At 33.9% G+C, this 23,622-nt stretch overlaps 1 protein-coding gene across 6 annotated transcripts in view; it reads left to right on the top strand.

The window, feature by feature from the left end:
• IMMP1L (inner mitochondrial membrane peptidase subunit 1) overlaps positions 1–23,622 on the top strand; it is a 41,917-nt gene that overhangs the window by 13,097 nt on the left and 5,198 nt on the right. For 4 of the 6 annotated variants that reach the window (XM_081155538.1, XM_081155540.1, XM_081155539.1 and 1 more), the window contains 3 exons: positions 10,334–10,467; positions 11,981–12,069; positions 14,591–14,717. In XM_081155538.1, the coding sequence (XP_081011664.1) occupies positions 10,363–10,467; positions 11,981–12,069; positions 14,591–14,717 (321 nt within the window). In that variant the 5' untranslated portion in view covers positions 10,334–10,362. Of the gene's footprint in view, positions 1–3,918; positions 4,176–10,333; positions 10,468–11,980; positions 12,070–14,590; positions 14,718–23,622 lie in introns of all 6 variants that reach the window. The other 2 variants (XM_081155541.1, XM_081155543.1) reach the window with 1 other exon arrangement.

Raw genomic sequence — 23,622 nt, 5'->3', positions numbered from 1 at the left:
TATTTGAGACATGTTATGGTTATGTGCTATTATTTGTATCAGAAAAGTGTTTTTATATACTTTGGTATTTTAGTTTTAGTCTTGTCAATAATGTATATTATTAACTTATTATATTACTTAATTTTACATTTATATTTCTTAATGAGAGTAGTTGCCTATTTAAAAATGTATTTTGTCTCTGATCACAGTGCTGAAATTACAGAAAGGTGATAGTTCTTGACTCTTAACTAAGCACTTAGATATCTTTCACTTGTTATCTATATTTCTTAGTTTAAAAGCATCACATTAAATAATATTTTATCTTGGCTTTTATTTTAATTCATGCATTTAAAAACTGAAATTCAGATAAAAGATAGTTTCAAAATAAGTTCAGTATATTATTTATGAGTGGAGCAACACATTAGCATTGGGTTCACAATAGATCATATCGCTTTTATTCCATCTTACAAGCTTAGCAGCACAAACAGAATAATCAACATATTATTTGGCTGTCATCTGCTGAACAGAAACCAGAGATCACAAGGAGGTTTTCCCTAGCTGTGGTGATGGCCTTTTTGTTCCAAGCCCCCATCTGGGAGGGCCATGGTGTGTTATCATATGGAACGCGGGGTTTTCTGTAATCTGCTTAGCTGCACTGCAGTTTGAATCTTCATTCCATGTTTGTGTAATTTATAATTTTAATGAGACCATGGCTCTTGTGGGCTTTGAAATATATTAAAAGCTCTTTTGTGCATATGCTTTTGTTCTTGCTTAATAGGCTCAGTGTATTTAAAACTGATGAATTTTTATTCATGAATTTGGATGTCTGGGGATTAACTTGGACTGAATATCATTGCTCTCATATAGCAATGGTTAGAAAGTTTTTTTATTATTTTGTTTTAATGTGTGTCTGGGTCTGTGTGTATATGTGATACTTGTAACCAGGAAAGGAAAGAAATACATAATTTTAAAAGGGTAGGAAAAAGTGGCATGGCTAGGCTATAAAGCACTAATTTAGATATTATCCACCTTATTTATTGATACTCATACTTCATCTTGTCTTAGTATTTTAGATGAATATTATAAAGGAAAGATTATGAAAAAGCAAATTTTAAATGAGTTAATACTTTACGTGCTGTTGTTTATATTGAAATACTCCAATGTGTCAAAAATAGACTTTGTATTTTAATTGTATAATATCAATTTTCTGTGGTTATACTAAATCTACCATTAACTTTCTTGAATTAAATTAGGTGTATATTTTATATTTTAACTATTTGTAGCTTTCCTTGTTTCTGTAAAACTCCTTTTGTTAATGAATTTTTTTAAACCTACACTGATAGATAATGAGATTAATGGAAAAGCAGCTTTCTAATAATTTATCAAATTGACCTTTTGCATTTTGCTCAAGTTCTGGAATATACTAAATGCTTCAAAGCTCTATAGTTATTAGTTATGATGTATTTTAAAAATTTGATATAATTAATTATATAGCATGTTAGAAAAAAGTCATGGCCCTTGCTAGATCCAGACATGTTTTTTGAAGTTGCTGTCTATTGGACTTAGTGAAAGGTGAGTAGACCTTGTAGTATTTTGTGAAGTTGCCAAAGATGTACATTTTCTAAAAGTCTATGCTTACTGGACTAAAGCATTTTTGTAACTACAAAACATTATTCTTTTTTGGTACATAATGGTCAGTAATTTGGCTAGTCCCTTCTTCATCCTTACCCTGCAGCTAGAAGTATGAATGAAACAGACTCTAAAATGACTGCATCCCGTCCTTTCTTTACTAAGCTTATTTCTCAGATTTGACATTGGAATGTTTGTTCTTCTATAATAACCCTCTGCTTTAGTATTTTATTAGTTGTACAATTTCAGTTAGTTTAAGAATATATTATTGAAAATGTGTAATCTGCTAAAGTAGTAAATACTGTCCAATAGAAATATGAGTCATATATGTATTTTATTTAACCCACTATATCTAAATTGTTATCTTTTCAACATGTAATCAATATAAAATATTTTACTTTTTTTTTTGTACCAAGTCTTCGAAGTCCAATTTATATTTTATTCTTATAATACCTCTCAGTTTGGACTAGTCACATTTCAAGTGCTCAATAGCCATATGTAGCTAGTAGCTACTTTATTGAACAGTACGGCTCTAAAGTATTACATATAAATAGAACAAATGTGTATTTTTTTGCATTCCTTATTATTTTTCTAGTAATATCCTAATCAAGGAAATCAAAGAGTACTCATGCTCTATGTAGTTGAAGTTACACACAGTGTTTTCTGTAGGTCTACCACCTATACTATTGGTATATACCTGCTTAATATGCAAAATCAGAATTATGTCAGCTGACTACTGAGTACTTAACAGATATTATATAGATATGCTTAAAGATACTAGAATGAAGAGAAAATGGCCAATATAAGGGATGTGGTATGTTTCTCAGCAACTGTGTGCAAAATCGAACTTGTCAAATAAGCCGTATTTCAAGTATACCAATGAGCTTAGTTTTACAAGAATCCCATGACGAATCTTAATACTTTTTTTAAAATATAAAGTTGAGAATTCCTCTTCACACTCTTAGAATTTTTCTGTAAAGGTGTTTGTATGAATGATATGAACCTTTCTTTTTATATGTTTACTCAGAGCTGATATAGCTTTCAACTTCTTAGAAGAAAAAAGCTGAACTTAAAATATTGTTTTCTAAATATCTCTGAGATTCTATACATTTTAAATGCTCTGTATATGTTCCAGTATACGAAGTTATTTCACTAAATACTTTAAAAACATATAGTTAAGAATTCTAAAACCTTGAATTATAACTGATTTGAATGGACTCAGGTATCGTAAAGTGTAAAATGATCAAGGTGCTTTGTATAAAATACTGCTTCTGTACTTTATAAAAATAGAGAACTTCTTATGTGTAATTGATCTTCTTGCTCAAGTATGGGTTAGAGAGAAAATGTTATGTTCATGAGATCTCTGAATTTTTCATATTTTCTGAATTTTGAGGGAATTGAGCTAATTCATATGTAATCTAGTTTATATACATATTGGCTGATGCACGTTGTATCCTTTTACTCACTTAAATTTTTATTGACTTCTTTCTGTGACTTCTACATTTAAAGTCTTGGCACAAAATGTTAAGCTATTCTTTAAACAATACCTCTAGTTTCTTGGAGCTGATAAATCCATCCATTGATTTCCTAATTTTATTATGTACACAGTGAATTGTAATCCAAGATTACAGCAAACAAGATGTTAATTTTGAGCCATAATCTATGTACATTTCAATTACAGAGCATGATTGTTATAGAAGCACAGAATAAAAAGGAATAACATTTGTGCTATCCTCACAGGAGCTGTCAATAAAAGATGTAATAGGGGATTTAGGAATCTGGAAATGGCCAACTAATTTATGTGAATCTATTTTATTTCAGCTAGAAAGACCAAGCTCTTTTTCGTCTGTACTGCATATTGCAGAGCACAGGCTGTCTATAGAAAACCAGGCGGCTGCATATGGATAGTCCCTTGATATCATTCACTTGCTGTGTAATCTTATTATGCAAAGTTCTAATCTTCACCTAGAATGAATGCCTCTGGGTCAGAATATAGTCATATCAGGGTTTTTGAGGTCGTGTTTTGTGATCCTTAGCTTATTCTTCTAAGTAGGGCTGGGATTTAAAGGGTATTCCCCAGACGCTGGCAAAGATAGACAGCAGAACCTGCTGCCTTTTTGGAAGACGAGACCAACATGAGGTCCCTGGTAGGATTAAACTTGATTTGTAGCTGTAGGATTTTTTAACAGATGTATTATTGGACAGGGAATAGGGGGCCACCAGCACAGCAAAATTGAATCACGACTGGCATTCTCAGGGAGTTTGCTGCCTGCTAAAACAGCAGCTGCATGTGGATTTGACTTCTTTCAGGTGAAGCGACTTCCAGTCATTTGGAAAGGATGGGATGAAAAGGAACCTTGGTGATAATTTTGATGTCTGCAAGATTTAGTACCAGTGTAATGGGATTATCGGTAACACCTTCACTGCAGAAAAAGCCACCTGGCGCTATAACTGGCAGCAACTGAGAACTAATCCTTTCCCATCTCTTGGATGTCATTCATGAAGCTGAAAGCGATTTCTATCCTGCTAACTGTGATTAATTTTTATAAACAACAACAAAAAATCAGGTGATCAAGGCAAAGAATATGCTTTTTATTTAATGCTTTAAAATATGGAGCCTTAGCTATTTGACTTATAAATTATGCAAGACATATATAAACTATAAACTATGCATGACTTAAAATTTAAATGTTCAAGTAGAAATGATGATTAATAATGTCTTTTATACTTTTTCCAGTTGAGTGATGTATATTTGCTATTGGTGAAGATTAATATTTGAGATTAAGTATTAATTTAAATACGTTAGTGTTCTTTATCTATTGATAAAGCCGTTATCAATAAATTAAGTAAAACATCTATAGGTGTAAGGAATTGGAATAATTTGTTTTGTCATACATTTTACCTGTTTATGACTGCTTCAGTCCCTGTTGATTAAATGTTTTTAGCGAATAACACATTTAATGATATAAAAATATATAGACATGTTTTTTGATAATTACGGTAATGCTAGTTTATACTGCTGATGAGAAGTGCTCTTTGTGAAAGTGTATGGTCTTAATGTGTAAAAGTCCTAAAATAGTTAATATTAATACTGAATAGTCTTATTTTTCTAAAATCAGAAATTCTTAGTCAAAGTTTTCTTTTAGCAGATGGGGATTTAGTTATTTGCTCTTGAATAATGTCTTGAGGTTTATTTTTTTAAGCATTTTATTTCAGCAAAAAACTTTATCAAGTACTTTGTTTAGAGGTGTTAATTATTTTAATATTCTTCTCTTACACGGTCCAGAATAAACTGAGAGAAAATGAAGTGAAATTATCCCATCAGTCACCCAAACAGTATGCAACATAACTGCCAAGACTAGAAAAGATAATTAGTGTTGTCAGTGTTATGATCCTAGAGTACTTACTTTTAAAATATTCATAGAACTTGATTTTTATCTTACTGTGTTTTTGATTTAGTAGCTTTGTCTTTCAAAAAACAGATTAGAAAACCTTAATCATGTTTTAAAATTTTAAAATCTTAACTAAATGTGACTAAAATATTTTTTGAAATGATAATAACTAGAATATAATCATCCATTATGAACGATATATTGATTTACCTATAGCCTCTGTTTACATATAGTACATTTTATTTAATGCAGTGTAATAAATTTATATTGAGATCTTTGGTCAAACCTTCCTAGCAAATTGTCATTCTTCATGGATTTTGTTTTAACTGGATCCAAGCTACTATAATGCAAAATGCGTTTCTTCATTTGTTGTCACACTTAACGTGAATGAATGAGAAAGCTTAATATTTTTAATGAACTGCATTGTGTCAATTTATAAAGGACTTTTTTAGTATTCTCTTTGTGTTTTTACTGTTGGAAAAGCTGTTTATTTAAAATTCTATCTTAATGAAAAGATTTATGTATGAAATAAGTGGTCTCAAATCTTTCTCTTATTCTTATAATTTTATTTTAAATATAAAATATTTGATTTATATGTAATTTCACATTATTTTGCTAGGTAGTATATTTTCTCAGGATAATGTTCTAGGGTATTTAATAGTAGTATATAATAATTTTTTTAAGTAGCTTTCCTTTCAAAACAAAATTTGTCTCAAAGCTTTTGTTAACATGGTCACTGTTTACCTTTCTGCGTTTTATTTACTTGGTTACTAAGTGGCTCTTGAGAGTTACTGTTTTTTCTTTCTCCATCCTGGGCATTATTCTTATTTGATTAGAGATGGTCATTTCATTTGGAAAGTCCCAAATAAACTCATCTTCATTAAATTCACTATAAACATATAAGGTCTTCTCAATGATATGCATTCTTTTCAGATGGATATAGGTTACTTGAATTTAATACCTTATTGATAACTTATAAGAAATTTGACTTATCTTTAAAAGCTACTAATATTAATTTATTCCGTGACTCATAATGGTATCAGTAGGAGTTAAGGGGGGTATTTTTGAAGATAAGAGAAAGAGATACAGAGTGAGAGAAATTGGAAGAAACATTTTTTTTAAAAAGGAATGTCAGGTGTAACAAAAGAGCAGGATGTGACTCATAGGAATTCTTGGTTATTTAAGAGATGACAAACTCTTTTTTTCTCTTTTGGTAATTTATCAGATCCAAGGGGCATACATGAACTGTAGTCAGTGATAATGCTGAATGATAATTCTTCCATTTGAATGCATATCCTTCAACTATTGCTTGTACAACTTGTATCTTGTCCTGAGATACATGAATTATATAGCTTTGGGAGATTATTAGTGTATGAATGAGATGGTTTTGGTAATTTCACTGTTTGGAAGCTGGTACTTGATTATATTAAAAGTGTCAATTGTTTATGCTTTATAAATGTAAAATGAGTTTTGATTTTGGATATATATATAAATTGAACTGTAGAAAATAACATTGAATTTTTAAAATCACTGAAATATTAGCATTATAAAGTTTGATGAAAATTTATAGAATTATGTCAACGTTAATGTTCAGTTTGATATAATGGTTAAATTGTGTCCAGTTTCTGAAGTGTTTACTATGTCTCAGTGGCCTCAAATGCCAGCACAAAGCCCTTTACTGGCTTTCATTTCTGGGAGCTTATTAAAACTACAGATTCTGCAGCCTTGTTCCCACAGATTGTCATTTTTTAGCCTATTATGGGAACCTGGGAATTTGGATTTTGAATTTGGTTCTCAGGTTATTTTGATGCTGCAGTGAGATTTAAAACAGTATTTACTGCTTTAAACCTTAAAGGAATGGCAATTATTTCCTCTGGCAATGAATCAAAATAAATAGGTTTAAGTAAAATCTTCATAGATTACAGGGATCAGAGGTCCTTGAATTTGCAGTTCTAGAAAATCAAAAAATACTCTCTGCACAAGCCTTACAGTAGATTTAACATTATAGATTTGAACAGTTCATGAGCAACCCTGAAGGTGATTTTGAAATGGCAGGAATTTGAATTACTTTGGTAGAAGCTGCTGTGTGAGTGAATTATTTAGCTATTGAGCAGAGCACATCACTCAGCATCCATGTCTTAATGAGTCTTTGTTCTCTCCTACTCACAATAACTTCCATTCAAGATCTGAAATGGACATATATCTTTCAGTTACTTTATATATGTCATCATATGGGAAAGTGTGCTTTGTGTAGTTATTCGTGAATTTGAGAACTCCACAGAAGTCTCAGAAGTGTCATAAGTCTGCTGTTATTTTCTTGTCCTGATGAAGGTATATGTAGCAAAACTATCATGTTGGGGTTTGTCTTCTGCTGCACATCCACTTCTTCTCCTCACCTTTTCTTAATGTGAACATTTCTTTAAATGTTAATATATTCACTAACTGTTCCTCTTACTAAAACAAAAAATATATTAATCACTTTGGCTCCTTATAATTTAAGATGAATACATTTCTGTAAACTGGTTTTCCCAATTAACATTGGCACTTTGCTTCCCCCTCCCCTATTTCTGAAACAAAATGCTTTCTCTTCTTTTAAAAGGAATTCAGACATGGTCAGGTGGATGTTTTCTTTGTGGCTTAGTATATTTTGCAGTCGCTTCACCAATACTAGAAAATGGATAGATCTAAATCAACGTCTAGGCTTGTACCCTGTTCTAGAAACGTCTAGGAAGGGAGGAATGCCTCGTTTCTTTTCAGCTTCTAGAGTTCACTCTGCTCCATCTTTTTAGCTAGTTTTAACATCTGTCCAACCTCTCTTTTTCCCATGCCTATTTTCTAGTTTCCAACTGTGTGATTTTGAACAGCTCGCTAACCTCTTTGTCCCTCATTTTCTTTATCTGTAAACGAGATACTTAAGTTATCATAGGGTTATGGTTATTATAAGAATTAAATAAGTTAATGTAATTAGAGCAGTGTCTGACACATAGCAAGAACTACTAACTAAGTAATTGCTGTATTGTTGCTGTTATTTTGTTTGGTATTTGATGTTTTTTTTATGTCTGTTGAAAGAAGCAGTTATTACCTACATCTCAAATAGTGTTTTCTAACTTCATGTAAGAGGAGGAAATCTTTTTACTTATAATGTTAATAACCTTTGAAAATAGGTATCAGTCTTGTTCCCTTGTGCCAGCATTAAATAGTTTCCCTATATTTCAAAGAGCCTCTTAAAAGTTTCTGTGAGGATTACTGCCACTTCTTTTCCTATGTTATGTGACAGTCACGATTTTTAAGTTTCTTTTCATTCCCCTTCCCAGCTTTTCTATTAATCATATGCTGGAGTACACAGGCTTGCCTTTATGGGATTAGTTCTCTACATTGATGGCTCAGTGTTAAACTGTGTGATAGGGGATAAAAAGCAGCAAATTCTGTTTGCCCAGTAGAGTAAGGATTCATTGGCATTGGGTGGTTTACAGTTTTGGCATATTATGAAGATAGCTGCTATGAACATTCTTAAATACATCTTTTGGGAGCGTAAACATTTGTTTCTGTGGCATATGCACTGGAGTAGTTGCTGAATGATAGGGTATTGTGTGAGCTTAGCAGATACCGCCAAACATTCTTTAAAAGTGGTTGTGGAAATTTATCCTTTCACCAGTAATGAATGAGAGTTCCAGTGGCTCCACATCTTTCTAATTTTAGTCACTGGTGGCTTTGCCCTAGTATCTCTTTGAGGTTTTAATTTGCAATTCCATGACGACAAATGAGGATGAGCTTTTCTAGTCCCATCAGCCATTTGGATATCCTCCTTGGTGAAATCTTCAAGGCGTTTTGCTTAATTTTTGTTAGATTGTCTTTCCTTAATGACTTGATAGAATTCTCTATCTATTCTGGATGTCTCCATTAGTCTTTGAGCATGCACTTGATTTCTGGCCTAAGATTGTTCTGCCCTATGCTGTTGCTCCTAGCGGGGAATGATACTTGGAGACCAAACATCTGCTTGCTAAGTGTGCCCTTTCCATGGTCTTTTCAGTGGACAGAGCTAGGCTGGTATAGGCAGGCAGACAGACACACACATATGTATTTATTTAAATTTGTTTTGATACCTCCAACTCATCCCTAACCTCTCATTCTATATTTGTAGCTTCTTTCTCTGACATTGAGAATCCTGATACTTAGTCATTTGTATGCTCTGAAATATACAACCAACAACAAACCTACCGAAAACTGTCCAGGATCCTGAAATGAGACTTAAGTAATCTGTGCTTGATATAAAAGAGAGCTGTTGAGATTATGGGCACAGGGGAGTAATATGGGAGTCAGTGTAACAGTGATTAAGTTCTTGACTCCATTTTCCAGTTTTGTGATGTTGAGCATGTAAGTTTACTACTCTTAGGCTCATTTTTCTGTCTATAAAATAAGGATGTAATAATGTCTACCTTACAGAGGTTAATTTGTAAAGCTAACATATAGCAAGAAGTGAGCAAATGCTAATTATTATCATTATTATATTATTATTATTGTTTTAGTAACTTTAATCTGAGAACAGTGCATAGTAGCCCAGGCATAAACCTTGGGCCATTATTTGAGAAATACCTGAAACATAGTTGTAACAGGTAAATAGAAAGGAGAGGACAGATACTAGGAATATTTTAGATAAATATTATTATTTTTATTTTATGTAGCTTTTAAAATATTTGATATGGTTCTTCTTGCTGTTTCATAGTATTCATGTGTTCATTATTATATCAGTAGTTAAGGTGACAGCTGAATGTAACTTTATAATTTAGAAAGCACTTTCACATTGTTACCGAGTTTGATTCTCAGATCCATTCTGTGAGGTATTTTCATTTTATGAAGGCCCAGAGAGGTTAAGTAATTCATTGACAATCACACAAGTTAATAAAAAAAACCAATTCTAGTGCTTTCTTTGGTATATCATATTATGACAAGAACTGATGTAGGATAGCAGGGAACAGTATGAAAAACTATTATTAATACTTTGAAAGAGTTAATATCTTTCCATAGGGGTCTGCCTTAAGACCAAGAAATAACCAGGGCGTGAAAGGGGACAGACAAGGTCAGAGTACACTAGTTAATTCATATATAAACCCAGTGATATTTGAATATAATCTCTGTTCAGTAGGTCAAAATACTAAGTATCTATAATTTGTCATTTAAAATATCTTTAGCAGAAATGAAAATAAGGTGTTGCTTTTCTGTATCAAATTACAGTTAGTACATTCTGGGCAATTATAAAATATTTTATAATAGAGCTATTTCTTAAAAGTTTTAAAATAGTATTGTTCATGGAACTTTTTGAAATTTACCATCAGGCCAGTGGTGACAGAGTCTACATAGAACTATGCTTCGTGGTGTCCTGGGAAAAACCTTTCGACTTGTTGGCTATACTATTCAGTATGGATGTATAGCTCATTGTGCTTTTGAATACGTTGGTGGTGTTGTCATGGTAAGTTTTTACATTTAAGAAAATAATCATTTTAAATATATACTTTTTTAAATGGAAGGAAAATGTGTTTTTCCCTCTATTACAATTGAAGTTATTAATTTAATGAGTAAAGTTTGACTTAAAATCTTTCTAAATTTTGGGATATAAGAGAATGTGTCTGTATTGGCACTGATAGAGAATGTAAGAACTATTATTTTAAATGTGGTTCTGTATTCTGTTTCTGACAGGGCACAAAAGGCCCTATTAATCCTCTAAGAATAATAGGTGTGTTTTTTTTTTACCGTTTATTGAATGTTAAAATGTTCCAGGATGTGTTTGATGTTTTACATTTATTAACACATTTAATCTTTACACTCTGTGAGATGCTTATTAGAAATTCACTGTACATATGATGAAACTGAGGCTCAGAAACCTTAAGTAACTTGCTCCAGGTCCACAGTTAATAAGTAGACTTGGAATTTCAACACAGACTTTACAGTTTCTAAAACTCCTACTCTTAATCATTGTGTTTAACTGTCATTAAAACAAATGATTATTCTGCCTTATGTTAATATTAAAATGTTAAGGACGCCCCCCCACCAATGATATTTTTAAATATTGCATTATGAATCTATCAACCATGACTGTACTAACCTTTTGTCATACAAATGAAATAATTGATTGAATGGGTTTTGTTGTTGGTGTTGCTGTTTTTATCAGGTTTACCCAAACACATGCAAATAAATATATTTAACTGAAACTCTCCTCTTGGATTTTTTCAATTTCCAATGGGCTACCAAGGTAGCAAACATAAACTTTCATTGTGTTATTATTTTCTGCCTGGGTAGGAAGATTCGAGTAAAAATTATTTACACATAAGTGGAGTAATGGGAACTGTTGTATTTTGACTTTTTAGGTAGCAATGATCACTTATTACAATTTTGAGATATATATGAAGATTATTGTTTTAAGACATACTAATATGAAGTCTTAAAGTGCATCTTATTATGTCAGTATTTTTCAGTATAAAATGTAAGTTGCAGCCCCATCAATGAGTAAGTTATTCTCTTGGAAGAGAAGGCATTCAACTCATTGAGAATTATATGATACCATTTAATAAATCACTATCATGGGCACTGGATATTTGACAATAATAAGAAAATAAATCATTCACTTATTCATTCAACATGTTTTTTGAGGAGCAGCTTTATGCCAAGCACTGGCAACACAAGAGACAAGGTCCCTGGCCTCAAGGAGCTTTCTAGAGGATGGCCGAAATTTGGAAACACAGTGTTATTTTATTCATGTATTATAGTGTGATATCAATAAACCATTTTTAATACATTTTCTTGTGTTTCCAGACTTGGTGGCCTCTCTGTAGAGTTGAACTTATCCGGGAGCTGCCAGCTTATTATGAGTCATCCTCTAAGCTTGAAGAACATTTGCTTGATTTCTTTCTTTTAAGCCTGCTCAGATGATTTATGTTATATTTAAAAAGCTTTTCAACTCAAATTACAAAATTATCTCTTTTCAGTGTTCTGGACCATCAATGGAGCCTACAATTCAAAATTCAGATATTGTCTTTGCAGAAAATCTTAGTCGACATCTTTATGGTATCCAAAGGTATATTTGTCATAGATATATTAAACTTATGGTGAAAACACACACACATTGTGTCTTTTGTGCAGTTTCTTTGTCTTTAAAAACAGGTAGATAAAGTTTTGAGTCAAGTATTTTCTCTCAGTTTGAGAAATTTTCATAGTTTCTCTAACATGCATAGTTTCTTGGGCCATGTATTGTCCAAAATAGATAGCAGGCACTTCTATTATGTACAGTCAAGCCTACCTTACTCTTTTTTTTTGGGGGGGGGTGGCTAGAATGATTTGAGTCAAGAATTAGGAACTTAGGAACTACATTACATACATGTACAGACCATTGATTTGGTTTTTAAATGTTTAAAATGATCCTATTTCTATTGATAACTGTGTTATGCCATATAGCCTGTGGTGAGCACTTGATGATTTTTAGACTATAGAACTGTATATAGCTGGGAGTGAGGAATCTTATTTATTATGAGTCTCCTGATTAAGTTGAAAAACTCACTGGCAATATTTGCTTGCCACTAAATCGTTTAAAATCCTATTTTAAATGGTGTTTCCAATCCTCTGATACTGTTTTTTCTAGTTAACTACGTATTATTCCTTCTGAATGCATGTCAAGTATTTAGTAATTTAATATATTTCCTAAAGGGCACCTGAGTCCCTAAAATTTTAGGTCCATTAGTTTTTCAGAATTCTGAAAAAATAAATTTATACCAGCTTTCATCTCCATTAACTACAAATTTGACTCCCTTGAGCTGACATTTAGCTTATGGCATAAGTAGGTTTAGGCACCCCTCTTTCATTACTGATCTTCTCTAGTCATTTTCACATTACTGAAAAATCGAGAATGGGGTGAAACTGTTCTTTGCATTTACTGATCTTACCATCTTAGATTCTATAGATAGATACTATCTCTTGGTAAAGCCCTTTGGTCTAACATGGTTCCTAGGTAATTCTTCTTAGATCTTTTACCCATAATAACTTCAAGGTATCTACTTAATATGGGGGTTATAAAATAAAACTTATATAATAGGCTGTGTTCTAGCTTCTTTTCTTTTTAACTTATATATCAAAATAACATAATACAGTGTTGAGATTAATTGGAAATCTAGTCTCATGGTAGCAGGAAGACAAGCTTCTGCTTTTCATGCTAATAACCTAATTTTACTCTCATAGTTCTTGAACATCCTCAACAAGGAGCTGAGTTTGTTGGCTACGTAGTTTTTGAATGAATAGCTCAATATTGTCTCCTTTTTTTATTAGATACTCTTTGCATTCAGATGGGTAATACAAATAACTACATTCAGTAAATTAAGATTCTTTGAAGGTTTCATTTCGTATTCTATTCATTCAGAGGCCCATTAGGTTGAAAGACAGCTCCAGCTCTGACGTTTTCATGAGACATACCAAAGTAACTTTTAAAACCAAGGTAGTCAGTTGGTAGCTTCTACTTTTAAAGTATTAGTATCCTGAGTATTCCTTTTCTTTTATCTGTAGCTCAGATTTCAGATACTCTTGCTGCCTATTTCTAAAGCTAGAATAGCCATCCATTTTTGGCAAAACGAAAATCTGCATATTTGGCATCTAAAGCACATGGATCTCTTTTCAGTCCAATGCACAGAACACTTACACTTGAGACAGTGACAGTCTCACTACTACTTACTCTCTCAACAAATAATTATTGAGCACCTAATTTACAAAGTGTGCTGTACATTAGAGAGAATGTTAAATGAAGAAGATATTGACCCTTTCGGGAAAAGGCTTATAGTAACATCAAATTATTTCACGAACTAGGTACAGATAATAAGTAAAAATATTAAATCCTTTCAAATATGTGTGTTACTCAACAGAATTCACTTATTGTTCATTTTAGCAGAAAGAGCATTTTGTTCTGGTTGAAGCATTAACTACATTCTTGCCTCCTTTTCATTTTTAAAGATGTTTCTTATTTTTCTAATACATGTAGATTGTTGCTTCTTTCATGAATATCACGCCAACTTATTTTTTATAGTATGTTTGGGCAGCTTTTAGCATGTTATTTGGCTGTGTTTTCTAATATTTTTCCTAAAATATAAGTCTTTTTTACTATACCCTGAATTATCTGGGTTATATAATTTATATGCTGTAATTCCTTGATACTTTGAGCTCTAGGGAAGCATAGGTGATGTTTCTATCTTTTTATGTGCTCTAAAGTCCATCAATACTCCTGGCTGAGAGTAAAATGTACTTAGTTAATGTGGTGGTATTTGCATGAAATTGTTTTCCCATAGTTTTGTTTCTGAAAATTTGGACACAGAAGTATCAGTGGATGCAGTGAAAGAAGATAACTCTTATGGAATTCTTAGAAATTTTAGAATCTGCTAATTGTTTTCCAGCACCCTCCCTGTTGGGTTCTAACACGTAAGTCAGCCAAAAGGTTCTCAGAGTTGGTAAGTGTGCGGGAGGGTCAGACAGGATGAAGGCTGCGGCTATTTGAGCTGCTACAGCAGTGCTATGCATGTGTGCTTAATAAGTAACGCTGTGTCTCTGACTTTTTCCCTCAGAGGTGACATTGTGATTGCAAAAAGCCCAAGTGATCCAAAGTCGAATATTTGTAAAAGAGTAGTTGGTTTGGAAGGAGACAAAATGCTCACCGATAGTCCATCAAGTTTCTTTAAAAGCCATAGTTATGTAAGTAACAATTTCAATTACGTTATTCATTGGTTTAATATTTTATTAACATTAGTTGAAAACATAAAAGAAAATGACATCTATTTTGAATATAAGTTAAAATGCTGCAGTCAGTGGAATTTAAGTATGTTTGTATCAACAACCATTTGGCCATTAGACTTTGTTTCAGTTCCTTTTAAAATCCTTTATCAACATCTCAGTAATAACTGTTGCAGGCAGGATTCACCAATAGATGTCAAAAAATTGGGCAAAGGTTCAAGGGAAAATAGTATATTTGCTTAGTCTCAAAGTATCTCTCCCAAGATATTTATTACAAAGGAAAAACTAGTAACTTCATAGAGGAGAAACCTGGCAGTCACCTTTTCTGAGTGATCAAGGTTAACTTCACCAATTACAAGACAAATCAACATAGTGCAGCCCTGAATTGAAGAACTGAGAAGGGCACATCACTTTTGTGATCTTTTGCAAAAGAGGATATGACCTCAGTCTAATCATGAGAAAACATCAGACAAACCCTAATCGAGGGTCATTCTGCAACATAACTCACAAATACTCTTCAAAAATGTCATGGTCATGAAAAACAGGGAAAGACAGGAATTGTGATAGATTGGAGAAGACAAAGGAGACCTGACAACTACATGCAGTTTGGGTTCCTGGCTCAGAAAATTTTACAAGTAACTTATTAAAGGAAAATCAGGTAAAATCAAATAAAGCCTGTAGTTTAGTTTTTAAAAATCCTATTTAAATTTTTAGAATAGTTTTGGCCGGTGTGGCTCAGCTGTTAGAGCGTCAGTCCACTCACCAAAGGGTTGTGGGTTCGATTCCCTGTCAAGGGCACGTACCTGGGTTGCAGGTTCAATCTCTGGCTCCAGTCCGGTCATGTGGGAGGCAACCAGTTGATGTGTCTCTCACTCATAGATGTTTCTTTCCCTCTCCCTCCCTCCTTTCCACTCTCTGAAAAGCAATGGAAAAAATATCCTCGGGTGAGGATTAGCCAAAAAAAATTTAGAATAGGCACTGTATATACTTTTGGTGTAGTCAGTTTACTTCTCCAGTTAGGGAGAGGGCATGGGCAGTGGAATGGAAGAATGGGGAGCAGATGGAGTGTGTCACCTCTTTCACCGTCACACGGCTGCTCTGACAGTGTATGGCAGAGGAGGGTGGCCTTACTTTACTCAGCATATAATTTTACCTGAACAACTATAACTTAATTTTCTACTTTAGTTAAAGTTTCTGTGTCACTATCAAATAACTATTATAGCTGTTACATCTATTAACAACTTTATACCTCTATCTTCATCCCCAGTGTAAACATAAAAATAAGAGTTAAATTGTCTTCATTGTAAATTTGTTTTGAACTATAATAGCCTCTGATTGCTCTATGAGTAAGTTTGATCAATTGACTATTACATAATCAGTGAATTTATTTACTATCCATAATAGACTATGGTTCAGCTGTTCAAATGTTTTTGACGTTCATTGCTATGTTAAACATACTCGTGGTTGTTAGCTGACGATGATAGTCATGTTGAAGATGACAGTATGGGATAAGGTAACCTGTTTTTCTTTGGACTTCATCAGGGACACTGGTCACAGTAGCCTTTTATTCTTCAAAAATGTCAGATTTTTACATAATGGTTGCACCTTCATAAGACTGTTATCATTTCATGAGGGATTCTAGTCACTTTTGAATAGCTTTAGCAACATTTTCTTGAAACCAGAAGTAGTTTACAGACAGAACAATAACACATATAAATGACAGCATCCAGGATCTGGGTACTTAAACACCTCCTCGTTGTTTTCTTTTTGAGTTATCAGAGGAGGGATATCAGGACAAAAGGATTTAGGTAAAATCTCTGGTAAGTAATCAGAAAAGACAAGCAGAGGACTGCAAGATGTAGATTATTTTTGAATATTCTATTTAAAGAAAACTTCATCGAATTTTTATGTTTGATGAATGGATAAATTAGAGAACACTGACATTTAGTTCCTGGTGTATTCCATTCACTTTGCTTTGTATGTTTATAAGTGTATAAACATGGCTGTAATACTGTTGGCCAACACTTATGTATTTAATCTGTACCAGACATTATTGAAACTCTTTACAAGGGTTAATTTATTTAATCATCACAACAGTAATCCAATCAGGTAGTAGTAGTATTTGACAGATGAAAGGACTAAAAAACACGGAGGTTAAATTGCCCAGTTTTAAAGTTAGTGAAACAGTTGGAATTCAAACACAAGTAGCCTGGCTCTACCCAGAATCTGTACGCCTTCCGTGCCACAACTTCTCCTCCCCAATATCCTCTACTAGATTTATTTCTACTCCCATCTCATCAAATTGTACTTTCTTTCCTTAAAATGTATTTGTCTTTATTATTTTTAAAAAGAAAGGAAACTGTTTCTGATCAGGCAGTATTTGTTCTGAAAGAAGCCAGTAATTTTTTTAAAGGTTTTCTCACCCCCCACCACTTTTTCTAGGCTGTATTTTTGAAGCCGTAAGAATTGTGTAGCTATTACAGAACCACTTTAGCAAATGTGTTCCATTAATCAAGGTGATTTATAACAAAAAATCATCCAGGTCTGGAACACTCTAAAGAGATATCCAAACTGTTTGCAGGGTCTGCCCCTTTAGAGTGTTCCCTTTTTTAGCTATCTCCAAAGCACACTGGTGCTGTATTGTGTGAAATGGGTTTCTTCCCCTTACCTGTGCATCCTCTTAGAAAAATTACTGTTTATTAGATGAAGACATTACTATTCAGATCTTGATTGGACTGCATAGTAAAGATGATGAATATTAAATGTGTTTTGAATTCCAGGCAAAAAACATTTATTCTCTAAGTATATGCTTCAGAGAGCAAAACACCAAAACTGTTATTTGGAACCTAGAACATAGAGTTTAGCATATGAAAGAAACAGCATTGTCCCTAAGTTGGCGTAAAAGAATATAAACAGATCATTGGTTACGTGAAGTGGAGCCATTGTGTTCACCCCCGAGTTCTAAAAGTCCATGTGGCAAGCAACATGCAGGAGCTATGATTTATTTTTTACATTAAGCATTTGGAAACTAAGCAGTCCCTATCAAGGGTCTATTGCAGTAGGCTTTGCTTATTTTATTTCGATGGCATTGAGGCCAGTAATTCTTTCCTTGGATTATGGGCTGAGCATTGGCTAGTAGGACATAAGCTTAATTTGTGACTCTCAAAAGAAACAAATTGTACTCAGCTGCAACATCTAGAATAGTGCCTTCCTGTCCTATAGCAATTCCTCAGCTTACTGCCAGAGCCTCTAGTTTGCCAAAAAGAATTAGTTGGAAGTAGAAACATTAAGCAAATAGGAAATACATAAAATGAACTGGCATTCTCCTATCGATTTGCACAGTAGGCAAAGAAAGAGCCTATTGAATGTAGGGGATTTGGGCCAGAACTCAGAAAATGTAGTAAAATTTTGTTATAAAGCTAATGAAGAGACAAAGAAAAACACTTTATTGTCTTTCTGAGGATAACACTGAACTCATTACAGTTAGGCTTTGTTTCCCACCACTTCATTGAAACAGTTCTTGTCAAGGTTCTCCAGTGATTTCTCTGTTGTCAATCCAGTGGTCAACTTTGAGTCCTCATTTTACTTAACCAATCGTTAATATTTGAAAGAGCTGTTCTCAAAACCTGCTTCCCCTAGTTTGGGGGGGCACCACTCTAGGTTCTTCACATCTTTTTGCTTCTTCTAAGTTTGTTGGTTCTTCCAACAAAGGTTCATATTTTAAAATTCTTCCCTTGTTTATATACACTCACAGTTTAGTGACCTCATCCTGTCTCATGGTTTAAATACTAACTTAACTCCCAAATTTATGTCAACAACTTCTTTGCTGAACTCCAGAATCCTGTATCTAAAATCTGCCTAATATATCCACTTTCATATATAAAGGTCACCTCAAACTTAGCATTTCCAAAACTAGACTCCAGATTTTCCTTCCCAGTCTGGCTCCTCCCACAGTTTCTCATCACCGTAAAGGCAAGTCCTTCTTTTGCTTGCTCAGGTCATAAACCTTAGAGTCATCCATCACTCTTCTTTCACCCCACATCCAGTTCATTAGCAAATCATGACAACTCTACCTTCTAAATGTAATCAGAATTTGACACTTCTTGCCACTATCACTGCTACCATCCTGGCGCAAGACAGATACATCTCATCTTGCATTAACTTAACTGCTCTCTCTGCTTATACCTTTCCCATCTTCTTGCCTCCCTACTCCTCCACTGACTACTCTACATAGTAGCTGAAACGATCCTGGAGTATCATTCTTCTGCTCTAAGACCCCAGTGGCTCCCATCTCAGTCCTAATAGAAGCCACAGGCCTTAGGATGGCCTACAAGACCCTACATGACCATCCTTCCTGCTGCCTGTTCTTGTAATTTTATTGGAACACAGGCATGCTCATTCATTTCCATATTGTCTGTTCACTACTTTCGCTAAAACAGAGTTGAATAGTTGTAACAGAGACTATATGGCTTGCAATTTTAGGCTATTTACTATCTGGACCTTTAAAGAAAAAGTTAGCCTACCCATGCTCTAAAATAGAAGGTTCTTGACGGCAGGGACTTGTTTTGATCACAGCTGATTCTTCAGCACCTAAACTTTGATTTGGCATCCAGTAGGTACTTAAAAAGTACGTGAAGGGTAATAAATGTATATATGAATAGAGTCTGACCATGACTTCTTCTAGTTTCTATTCCACTTCTACTAAGTTTCTTCTACTAGTTCCTACTGCAAACTTGCTCCCAAGTTAAGTACATGATGTTACTATTTCTCAGTAAGATAGGTGTTCCTGTAGCTCACCACACTGTAGGCTCATGCTGAATTGGCCAATCTGTGGTTATTCTAGTCTTAAACTAAGCTAGTTCCATGGTAGGGGCTACCTGACCACCTTCCATAATCGCAGGTAAAAGTTGCAGAAAATATTGGAATGTCCCTGTTACTTTTTACTGGGACAGCAGAGTGCTGACTAATGTTTCTTTTCCCAAATGACTTCTGTTTGAAGTGAATATTTTTCAGCCCTTTTTATTAAGCAGACAAAAATTCACCTGGCTTTGAACTGACCTACCAGTTTAGAATACTCAGAACTAAATCTTTTAAAGGGACAGTAGAGGTGAGGAACCCTGGACCTACCTTGCTCTTATTTTAAGGGAAGGTTTGGTTCTCCATAAATGCTATGGTGGCTTTGTTACGATCATGGCTAAGTTGCCCTTTCAACACGCAGTGCCTACTAAATACATTGTGAGGTAATAAGAGTTTTCTACATTTCAGCAGAAATGCATGTGCCTTTTGGACATTTACTATACAAGTATTTGTTCTTCTGATCCTTTATTAGTTGGCAGATTAACGATGGGTAAAGTTGTTCCTTGTAGTTGGTCAACTGCTTCTTTAAGTGTTAATGTCTTCTTTCCAGTGGTCGTTCATTGCAAAATGAATAATCAATTTTTAAATCTTCCATAATTAAAATTTTATTGAATTTCAGTTTCTCAACCATAGCAGCCACTCTGTATTGAAAATGGACATATTAACAGAAATATGATTATGAAGATTTCATTATGTTCCTCTAGTTAGATCATAGCAGTCTTTTGCTATTATAAAAGGAAACATATTTATAGTTATTAGAGTATATATTTTTACTTTTATTATTCCACCTATCAAAATATCAGGCTATTTAAAGCCTTTTAGTTCTTGATACCATAGATTCCAGTGTAATACAAAAAGGTGAAATATTATTTACAAAGTGATCGTCTGTTACCACAGACTGATGGTACGTTAATAAGGAATGTAGTATTTCTTACTTTTTTTTTGTATTATAGAGTGTGTTAATAACTTCATTGTTGTTATTGGTAGAAATGTAAGAAATAGAGACAGTTTTACATTTCAGGAAGAACTGATTAAATGTTCCCAGGATGCACAGGTAGTATAGTGTTCTGAAAAGGAGAACTTGGAAATGGGACAGTATGCCAGTAATAAAGCTGTTTGATAGTGTATTAGAAAATATTTAAATAAAACTGATTAACAAACTGAAAAACAATCTAACTAATTTGACAGCATTAGAAAATGATCACTGAGGAGATACATGGTAATGGAAGGAGACTTGACTCGGGGTGGTGAACACACAGTACAGTGTACAAATGATGTGTCATACAATTGTGCACCTGAAACCTATATAATTGCATTAACCAATGTCACCCAGTAAATTCAATTAAAAGAAGAACAAGAAAAGAAAAAGGTCACTTGATCTAGTTAACACTGATAGCCCCTTCATGTGCACTGCATATTCAGGTTATAGTTCAAAGCCTGGAGTATCCTAATGCTGTTTTTCTGTTTGTTTAAATGTCATTTACTTCTGCTAAAAGTCACAACCATATGGTCTTCTATTACCACTTGAATTATAAACAGAAAAAGTACTTCTTTGTAGGAAGAGGAATCATGAGATTGAAAGAGTCTGTTTATTATAAGCTGCTGATACACTAAATCCTTATGTCGTTTAAATAGAAGAACTACCTAATAATGTCACTTATTACAACAAGGATATCTAAACAAGGGACTTGTTTTTTGCAGACTATAGTGATAAAAACCTGTGCTGCACATCCATTTCTCAGCAACGGCGCCCGGGTTAATCAATCATGGCATACTGCTAATGTCTTGATTGCAGCTGATGTGGAGGAAATATGTTTACTCTCTTGCTAAAGTGAAGTTCACTGCGGAGATGACGTGACTTTTTCATCCTATAGTTAACACAATTCGGAAGATAAATTTGACTTCTTGTTTACAATTCTGAGGTGTTTTTCTTCTGATGTTAACACTAAAGTATATTCTCTGCAGCCCCTACAACTTAAGCATTTTCTGATGTGTTCTCTGAACATTTCCAGAATGATCTGATATTAAATATGCAGTTTATAGTTTTATAGAAATTTTATATGTTTGAGTATATATGTATGTGTATGTATATATGAAGATCAATGTTTCTACTGAAAGATTGCAAGTCTTCCTGAAACTAATGTGTTTTGCTTATCTAAAAATATTTTAACCACTCAAAGTTGGTTTGAGTTTCCAGTTCAAAGTTGGAAAGTCACTGCCACTGGTGTGAGTCTAGGGAGGCAGCTGAGCAATTCAGTAAAATGCAAACATTATATGTACTTTTATCTGTAGGGTATAAGAAACCTCTGTATTTTAAGGTTCCCTATAAAAGTAACTGGGAGACTGAAGTTGTAACGTTGCTGTTCAATGTTAGCATCTGAAGCCGACTCCAACTCTCATAGCAGTAAAGAGAATATATTCCAAGTGTCGTGGCTTCCTGATGCGATACAGTGGTCTGCTGGGCAGCTGCTGCTGAGTAGGTGTAATAGGTTCCAGTGTCTTGAAATAAGCAACTAAATGAAGTTCTGTTACGACTTTGGGTAATTAAAGTTCTACAGGTTTCTGTGACCCATTTAATCTCCGTCCACAAAGGCATTCTCATTCTACTAAACTATTCTCTACCTAAAGTAAGAATAGGGGGGAGGAGTAGCACATACAAGCAGGTGTGCATGTTACAAAGCAGCAAGAAAACACCGGTATTATAAGCCACGGTGCTGCTAACCTAGATATGTGAGACTTTCCACTGGGATGAGAATTTTCACAACTTTTAATTTTTGATAAATTTTAAGGAATCATTTAGTTTGGTAGAGCTCGTGCTTCTGTGCCCACTAAACACACAAGCAGAGCCAACAGGAAAGAAGACAAAGTACTTAAAACTATAGGCTGAGTAATTGAACATTCTTAGGTCAACTGAAGATTCTGATCTGCTTGCTCCTGCTGCTTACCTGAAGGATGGTAACATAAAAACGATTATTTGGGTATTATTGTTAGATTAAGATGACATGTTGTGAATGTATTCATTATATGGACTTTTTTCCTGGGCAGGGAAATTATCCTGTTTGTCTTTGCCAAAAAGAAACAGGGTTTCTGATAGCTTTCGTAAAATGTGTGCGCCTTTCCTTTTCCTGTGTAATTGAGGAAAAGGAAAATAAGTCATGTCCAAAAAAAAAAAATTTGCCCCTCTCCATGCCTTTATTTTTCTTTAATGACTATTAAAGTCATTTTGTTTGTTTCTTTAAAAAAAAAACTGTTGCCCTGCCTGGCGTGGCTCAGCAGTTGAGCATCAACCTAGGATTCAGGAGATCGCAGTTCAATTTGCGGTCAGGGAACATACCCGGGTTGTGGGCTTGATCTCCAGTCGAGGGTGTGCAGAAGGCAGCTGATCAAGGACTCTCTCATCATTGATGTTTCCCTCTCTCCCCCCCTCCTTTCCTCTCTCTGAAATCAATAGATACATTTAAAAAATAAACTGTTGTTTCCCTTTCACTCAGCCATTTTAGAAGAACCATTAAAGAGGCATAAGCAATAGTAGGGCCAGTGCCCACCCTTACCTTTGCTGGTTGTAAATTATAAAACATCTGGCAAACAAAGGGTTAATTAAAAATCAAATCTGTTATTAGGCTTTTCTGTTTTTTGAAAGGTCAGAAATACAAATGTCTTACTCTGCAGTCAGAAATTTTACTTAATTAGATATTCTTTGCTTAATCAAATAAATGAGTTTGATTATAGTTTAGTAAATGTGTTATTTGATATTGTGGACTCTTTCATCAGATTTCACTTGAATCAAGAAAGGTAACACCTGTGGGTTGGTTCACAAAAGCCTCTTTTGTTAAATGGACACCCGCAGGCCATGAGGCAATTACATTTGTTGCCTGTACTGAAAGAGGCACTTAACTAGGCCTCCATAAGTATAGCTGAGAACTGGAGGCTTGATTCTTTTGTCCAGCCCTGAGATTAGGTTTTATCACAACTAAGGAAGTAAACCTCTGACGTAGAAAGGAAAAACAAG

This window comes from Miniopterus schreibersii (genome assembly GCF_964146895.1).
Source record: "Miniopterus schreibersii genome assembly, chromosome: 12".
NCBI lineage: Eukaryota > Metazoa > Chordata > Mammalia > Chiroptera > Miniopteridae > Miniopterus > Miniopterus schreibersii.
Note: the sequence above shows the minus strand (reverse complement) of the source record. Positions and strands in the feature narration are given on the sequence as shown.